We start from the raw sequence: 8,367 nt of genomic DNA on the forward strand, positions 1-8,367 counted from the left end.
AAGAAAGAAAAAGGCATCCAGACTGGAAAGGAAGAAGGAAAATTATCTCTGTTTGCAGATGATATGATCTTATCTGTAGAAAACTCTGAAGACGCAAAGATACTGCGTCTTCAGAGTTTTTATTTTTTTAGAACTAATAAATTCAACAAAGCAGCAAAGACAATCCACAAAAATCATTTGCAATTCTATACACAGACAATGAACAATCCAAAAAATGAAATTATAAAAACAATTGTTTATAATACCATCAAAAAGAATAAAATGTTTACAAATTAACTGAAGTGAAAGACTTGTACAATGAAAACTACAAAGCACTGAAAAAATTAAAGATAAAAATAAATGAAACATGTTCCATGTACAAGATTAGAAAGGTTTAACCTTTTTTTTTTTTTTTAATCCTCACTCAAGGATATTTTTTTCATTGCATTTTAGAGAGAGAGGGAAAGGGGAAGGGAGAAAGAAGCATCAGTTGGTTGCCTCCTATATGCACCCAGACAGGGGATTGAACCCTAAACCTAGTATGTGCCCTGACCAGGAATCAAACCCACAACCTTTCAGTTGCAGAACAATGCTCCTACCAATTTAGCCACACCAGACAGGGCAAGAAGGTTTAATTATTGTTAAAATATCAAAACTTCCCAAAGTGATCTACAGGTGCACTGCAATTCCTATCAAAATCACACTGACCTTTTTTGTAGAAACAGAAGAACCCATACTAAAATTTGCATGGACTCAAGATACACCCAAATAACAAAAACAATCTTTAAAAAGAACAGAAAAAAGACAACTCACGATTCCTGATATCAAAATTTATTACAAAGCTATAGTAATCATGACAGTGTGGTATTGACTAAAGGGAGACACATAGACCAATGGAATGTAATAGAGAGCTCAGAAATAAACCCTTTCATATGTAATCAATTGATTTTTGACAAGGATTCGACACCATTCAGAGGAGGAAAGAATAATCTTTTCAGCAAATAGTGCTGGGAAAACTGGATATCCACATGCAAAAGAAAGTTGGACCCTTGCCTAACACCATATACAAAAACTAACTCAAAATTTGTTAAGGACCTAAATGTAAGGAAATAAAACTCTTGCCCTGGCTGGTGTGGCTCAGTGGATTGAGTACCAGCCTGCAAACCAAAAGGTCACCAGTTTGATTCCCAGTCAGGGCACATGCCTGGATTGTGGGCCAGGTCCCCAGTTGGGAGCATGCGAAAGGCAACCAGACAATGTATCTCTCACACACTGATGCTTCTCTCCCTCCATTTCTCCCGCCCTTCCCCTGTCTCCAAAAGTATATAAATTAAAAATTCTTAAGAAAACTCTTTAAAAAAATCAAGGACAAAAGCTTTAAAACATTCGATTTGTCGATGATTTCTCAATTATGACCTAAAAGACACAGGTATCAAAAACATAAAAAAGATTAGACTTAATAAATATTTTAAGTTTTTTTCTGTATCAAGGTACTATATGCAACATAAAAAGGTAACCCACAGAATGGTAGAAAATATTTGCAAATCATATTATCTGATAAAGGGTTAATACCGAAAATACAGAGTGAACCCCCAAAACTCAACAACCCAATTGTTGGGTTGTTTTGAATTGGGAAAACAAGTCAGTTCAAAAATGAGTAAAGTGCTTGAATAAACATCACTGCAAAGAAGATATACAAATGAAATAACACATGAAAGAATTCTTAACATCACTATTCATTAGGGAAATGCAAATCAAAACTACAATGAGATACCACCTCATACACACTAGGATGGCTACCATCAAAAAAATAGCAAAACAGTGCTGGCAAGGATGTGGAAAAATCAGAACTTCTGTTCTCCGTTGGTGGCAATATGAAATGATATATCACCATGAAAAATAGTATGGCAGTTCCTCAAAAAATTAAAAATAGAATTTCCATATGATTCAACAATTTCATTCCTGGGAGTAAACACTCAAAAATTCAAAGTGTTTTGAAGAGAGATTTTGTATACCCATGTTCATAGTAGCATTATTCACAATAGCTAACACATGAAAGAAACTTAAATGTTCATCAAGTGGTGAATGGATAAGCAAATGTGGTATGTTCATACAAAGGAAGGAAATTCTGCAATATGGTGCAACATGGATGAACCTTGCAGATATGCCAAGTAAAATAAGCCAGTCACAAAAAGACAAATGAAGTGTGATTCCACTTATATGAGGTACTTAGAGTAGTCAAAATCATAAAGACAGAAAATAACAATGGTTGTTGCCAGGGGCGCCTGGGGGTAGGTGAGAATAGCATTGTTTTTAATAGGTGTTGTGTTTGGGTTTTACAAGATGAAAAGAATTACAGGGATGGATGGTGGTTATGGTTACAGAACAACATAAATGAAGGTACTAATGCCACTGAACTGTATGTGTAAAAATGGTAATTTTTATGTATGTTTTACCACAATTTTTAAATTTTTAAAATCACTATAGTATATACCATATTAACAGATTTTAGGAATTAAAGCATATGATTGTTTTAATAAATACAGAAATAGCATTTGATAAAATTAACATCTATTCATGACAAAAACATTTTAAAAACTGAATAATAATTTCCTTAATCTCATAAAGGTCATCAACAAAATATGAAAACAAACATCATAGTTAATGGTGAAATATTGAAAGCTTTCCTTCTTAAATTGAGAACAAATTCCCATGACCCATCATCCAGCTGCAACAACAATTATTAACTATGATCAGTCTCCTTTCACTGTCCCCGACCTCCTTACCCCTCCACTCCAGATTATTTTGAAACAAGTCCCAGATATATGATTTCATCCACATATTTCAGTTGTATTTGAAAGATAGGAATTTCTTACTTAAAAACATCACTATGATGTCACACTTCATAACTCCTTAAATATCAGTTCACATTTTCTTGATTGTTTTGCAAGATTTTTGCATGTTTTTCAATTTGTTTGAATCAAGTTCCAAACTGTCTTGAAAGACATTATTTGGAATTGGAATCAAACATTACCTCTTTTTTTCCTATTTATTAATTGAAAAAATTAAGTCATTCTTTCCCCAGACTATATTTTTCTAATGTCCTTCTCATAGTGGTGTTCAGTGTTTTTATCCCCTTTTTTATCTACAAATTGGTAGGTAGATCTGGAAGTCATATTTTGATACGAAGATTTTATCAAAGCCAAACCTGTCAAATCTTAGGATTTTTTCTCTTTTTTTGCCTGCCTTGAGCCAATGCAAAGATGTGTTGAAACTCTTCTCTGTCATTCCAAGTATATAGCTACATTTTCAGTAACTGAATCTAGTTTTTAATGACATTTATCGTCTCAGTAGAGCTTAACTTTTCATGATTTTGTTTTACGTCTTTTGTCATCTTTCTTCAAAAAGTATTAAAACATAGTAATTACCAATTTCTGAATTTATTTGCATAGGGAAATGAATAAGCGTCTAACAGAAGAACAAGCCAGAAAAACGTTTGAGAGAGCCATGAAACTGGAACAAGAATTTACTGAGCATTTCACAGGTTGGCATCATATGTGGCATTACCTGTATGATAGAATTTTGCTTTAGAGCCATATGGAAGTGATCCATTGAAATGGATTTTGAACTATGCCAAACACCTACCAGTAGTAATCAATACTATCATTTTCAGAGTAGTATATCTAACCTAGGCAGTAGTGATAAGGAATCCTGAAATTTGATGTTTCTTGGGTTATTAGGACAGCATGCACAGGAAAATAATTCATATGTTGCTAAAGAAAAATAGACTGAGATTTGATTTCTTCTTTGAAACTGACTTTTATTCTTTACAAACCTTGATCCATTTTAAGATAGTTTTTGTTTAAAAAGACAAGAGTTGGGTAGCAGTTCCCAAATAATCTCATTCATTTTGTCTTTTAAATTATTCCTTAAGTATCTTTGAGCAGATTTTTGCCATTATTGTTAACAGTTTGTTTGAAATTATGGTAAGCTTATATTTGATATTAACAGAAAGTACCATAAAGTGCCATGGTGTTGTAACTCAAGTGCTTTATATATAGATTTAAATTATATAACTGCAGGCATAAGGGAAAATCTTAAGACTAGGATCAGTAATTCTTATATACTCTTAACCCTTATTCCCCAAATATTAACATTTTATTACATTTACAATTTTTTTCTGAAACATTTAGGAGTAAATTGCAGACAGATGCTCTTTTGGCTCTAAATACTTCAGTATTTCCAAAGTACACAAAACAAAGTAAAAATTACCAAATCTCACTTTTTGATCAGTTTTTAAAATAAAATTTTTTATATTATACAAATAGGAAAATTAATGAAATTACCAGTTTTTACTAAGCGAAGAGTACATAAATGGTACCTCTTCCTGGATGGATAACTACGTCTAAGATTTATCTTCTACTCTCACCAATAATTATAATGGAGAAGATAGACAGTTAATGGAGGTTTCTGATTTCATTACAGCTATTGTACAGGGTGATACTCTGGAAGACATTTACAACCAAGTGAAGCAGATCATAGAAGAACAGTCTGGTCCTTACATCTGGGTTCCAGCAAAAGAAAAGTTATGAGGACTGACGTTTCTGTTTCTTTTTTCTACAATGCCATTTTCTTTGACATTTCTTTGCCCTTTCCTTTGGAGTCTGTCTTCAATACTCCTTCCATTTTGAATCATATCCCACTCATCATGGTCTGCAGTTGCACTTATTTTTGACATCTGGTGTCTCCTTCAAGTTGTAGCATCTTTATTATTGTATGTCACTGTTGGTTTGTGGCCATTTTTCAGAGCTGAAGATGGAATGGCCTGACCAGCTATTAAGGATTTGGGAAGATGGGGAAATTGTGGTAAAATTCCTTAATGTTTAAGGGAAAGTAACTTTAAAAGATTTTCAAAAAAGCTTTATATACATTTTTTTCAGATTTCAGTATCAATGAAAGAAAAATGGTTTTAACCAATGATTTAGTAAACTTGGAGCAACAATGCACGCTTAATTTTAATAGCATGGTTTGGCCAATATATTAGTTCTCAAATCTTTTCTCGTTTTCTGTTATCACAATGAATACTTTATTATAGAGAAATAAGGAAATACATGTTTTTTTAATTTCACAATTAATGTCTGGGTTAACTTTCATAATTTTACAAGGGATAATTCATTTTTCATAAGAGTTTTTAATGTCTTTTATTGTTTGAGGGTTGTTTTTTTTTCCCAAAACATCTGCTAGGGATAATGGTGTTTAAATATTTTTAACCTTCTTCTACAACACTATTTATAGTGTCTTACAAAAATTATCTATACATAACGAGCATCACATTTCTGAATTAAGGCCATGTTTAGGTGCTAGGGGAGCTCACCCTTTACACATAAGGTTGAGAAAATTTCAAAGATATAAACACAAAATAGACATTACAATGGTGATATAGTAATCATTATGACAATGGAAAAGGAGTCCAACTCATAGTCCAACACTTTAACCATATTCTTAGGGGTCAGATTTTAATGAATATTTTACCCACAATAACTGCCTATTTTTGTTATAATAAAATATATATATAAATATATATATAAAACTTTCTTTAAACTCTGTAACTATGGGAATTATTTTTTACATAGTTGCACACACAAACATATATATTTAAAATATAATTCTTTTGCCACCTACTCTTTTTGTTTAGTTTTTAAATTAAATATTAATTGATTAGACTTTATTTTCTTTAATCATGTAAACTGAAAATGAGGTATGGTGGTCATAGAAAGAAACTTCTAGGGAAATTAGATTACAAGTAAAAGTATGGGCATGTTCTCCTCTTTTCTACAAAAGTTTTCAAATGGTTCCTGGTTGGTTTATTTTTGTTACTGTTGTTCTTGTCATTGGGTTTGAATTTGATCATCTGCTTCTCCTTCCAGTTCTCCTTTCATTAATAGGCAAACAGTCAAAAGCCTCCTGTGTGTATTTTCCCCTCAGACCACACAACTTTCAACTCTCATGGCTGCTCTGCACTAGAGTTGTGCAAATCTTCACAGTGAGCAATTTCAAGAAATTTTAGTGAAAGATCTTTCAGAAATCAATTTCTCTGGTCTTTTATATTAATATTGTTATAGCTACCCATTGCTTTTTTGGCATTGTTTATTAAGTATGTGTTTTTGACAACCTCCACATTAGTTTCTTAAACAAATGAGTACTAGTTTGTAAAGAATTATCAACATTATCCATTCCATTTATGAGAAAGAGGAGAACAGCTAATAAACTTTATTGTAAAATCCATGTTAAATGTGTCTTGAATTCTGAAAGAAAAAAGTTTATTTTACAAGCTGACGCTTTCCTGGAAAAGTTTGGGGCATCACATAATTTTTAAACTGTATTCAAGAGCTACTAGGCAAGTTAATCAAAATTTCTCCTGTAGGTTTTAGAGTTTATGTTAACACACTGAAGTATATACTACACTCCTAAACTATATACACTATATTATAGCTCTTACATTAAATCCGGTAGATTGGTACCAAACTAAACATACCAGGAGAAAATTATTGTAAAATAATTCACAAGCCCCAGAAATTACCTTAGAGCAAAACCTCCACATAAGCCATTTTGAAGTATTTACTGGTCACATGTTGTAAAATATCAAGAGGTTATAAAATGATGCCATTTATGTGTCAGAATATATATCACATTGCTTTATGGATGTCCTTGCTAGGTGATTTTTTTTGTTAAAAAAATACAGTTGACCCTTCCTGTCCCAACCAAGGTGTCCCATTTATGGATTCAACTATCCATGGATTGGGAATCCAAAGTATGTGGAGGGCTGACTGTGTGCATTGTTCTGTGCCATTTTACATAAGGGACTTGAGCGTCCATGGATTTTGGTATCTGTAGGTGGTTCCTTGGTACCAAGGGACAACTATATAGTTGAGTTTTGAGGGAATCAAAAGTTGTATGTTGCTCTGGCCAATGTGGCTCAGTTGGTTGGAGATCCTTCCCATAAACCGAAAGGTTATGGGTATGAATCCCAGTCAGGTCACATGCCTAGGTTGTGGGTTCAGTCCCCTATTGGGGCAAGTACGAGAAGCATCCAATTGGTGTTTTTCTCCCTCTCTTCCTCCCTTGCCCTCTCTCTAAAAGTCGATTAGCGTGTCCTCACATGAGGATTAAGCAAAGTTATATGCAGATTTCCAACTGCATGGAGGATTGCCTCCCCCAACTAACCATCATGTTCTTCAAGGGTCAAATGTATGAATTTTTGTGCAGCTTTATAGATTGTATAGAATTATTAATAAAAGTACTAATTGCTGCTCTGGCCAGCGTGGCTTAGTTGGTTGGAGCGTCGTCCCATAAACCAAAAGGTCAGCAGTTCGATTCCCACTCAGGGTACATGCCTGCATGGTTCAGTCCCAGTTTGGAGTCTGTGTGGGAGACAACTAGTCATTGTTTCTCTCACATTGATGTTTTGCTCTCTTCCCCCTTCCTCTCTCTCTGAAATCAATAAAAATATTAAAGTAAATAAAAACGAGTACCTGCTAAACCACTGCATAGTATTTAAACTCCAAATATGGCAACCTGGGGACTTCATGTATAAGGAAAACTTGTTTTCTAAAGTATTAAACAGTTACTTTCCAAGATTGTCTACCTTGAATACTTTTAATTTATGGTGGTGAAACAGAAGCCCAGAGATGCCAATGTCTTAACTAAAGTTACACTGCAAATCAAGAACAGCCAGAATTAGCATCTTTATTTCCTGACTCCTGGAACAGTGGTTTTCCTACCATACCAGTTTCTTCCCATGCTGTGAGCTGATATTAGTGGGTCATGTGTCCCTCAAGGTTTGAATTACTGATTAAAAGAAAGCAAATGTAAGTAAATCTAAGAGATTTTATTGAGATGTTTGAATTTTAAAGATGAAAAGCACAAATGTTATGTTTTGGACACAAGTTTATCTGGTGGTTTAGTCCAATGTTGAAGATTCCATTTATCTCCCTGCAGAGTTGCATAATACAGCTCTCATTTGCTTTGGCAGTAGAGTACTATAATGTGGAGAATGTGGGCTGTGGAATCAGAGCTTAATTTCAATGCCAGCTCTGCCACTTACTGGTTATATAACTAACCTTGGGCAAGTTGTATCATTTCTCTTTCTTTTTATATATCTGTAATATGGACATAATTTGAGAATCAGTATGATTACAAATAAATCTTAGCTAGCACACGGTACACTCTTAAAAGTTTATGCCCTTTTCCTTTGGAATCAGAAACCTAGACCTGTTTCAACTCCCCTTGTACAAATTAACCTGAGTCTTTGTTTTACCTTATTTTAGATGGGATTCAAATCACTACCTTGCAGGATTGTTCTGAGGGGATACAAAACACCAATCACAG

The 8,367-nt window shown here is 33.6% G+C and overlaps 1 protein-coding gene across 18 annotated transcripts in view; it reads left to right on the forward strand.

Moving 5' to 3' along the window:
* The window catches only part of DLG1 (discs large MAGUK scaffold protein 1), a 284,963-nt gene extending 277,441 nt beyond the window's left edge, over nucleotides 1-7,522 (forward strand). For all 18 annotated transcript variants that reach the window (XM_054575106.1, XM_054575105.1, XM_054575108.1 and 15 more), the window contains 2 exons: nucleotides 3,432-3,523; nucleotides 4,465-7,522. In XM_054575106.1, the coding sequence (XP_054431081.1) occupies nucleotides 3,432-3,523; nucleotides 4,465-4,571 (199 nt within the window). In that variant the 3' untranslated portion in view covers nucleotides 4,572-7,522. The remainder of the gene's footprint in view (nucleotides 1-3,431; nucleotides 3,524-4,464) is intronic.
* Nucleotides 7,523-8,367: the final 845 nt, after the last annotated feature.

Source organism: Pteronotus mesoamericanus, unplaced genomic scaffold (assembly GCF_021234165.1).
Source record: "Pteronotus mesoamericanus isolate MK-2021 breed Mesoamerican mustached bat unplaced genomic scaffold, CSHL_Meso_final contig_27, whole genome shotgun sequence".
Taxonomy (NCBI): Eukaryota; Metazoa; Chordata; class Mammalia; order Chiroptera; family Mormoopidae; genus Pteronotus; species Pteronotus mesoamericanus.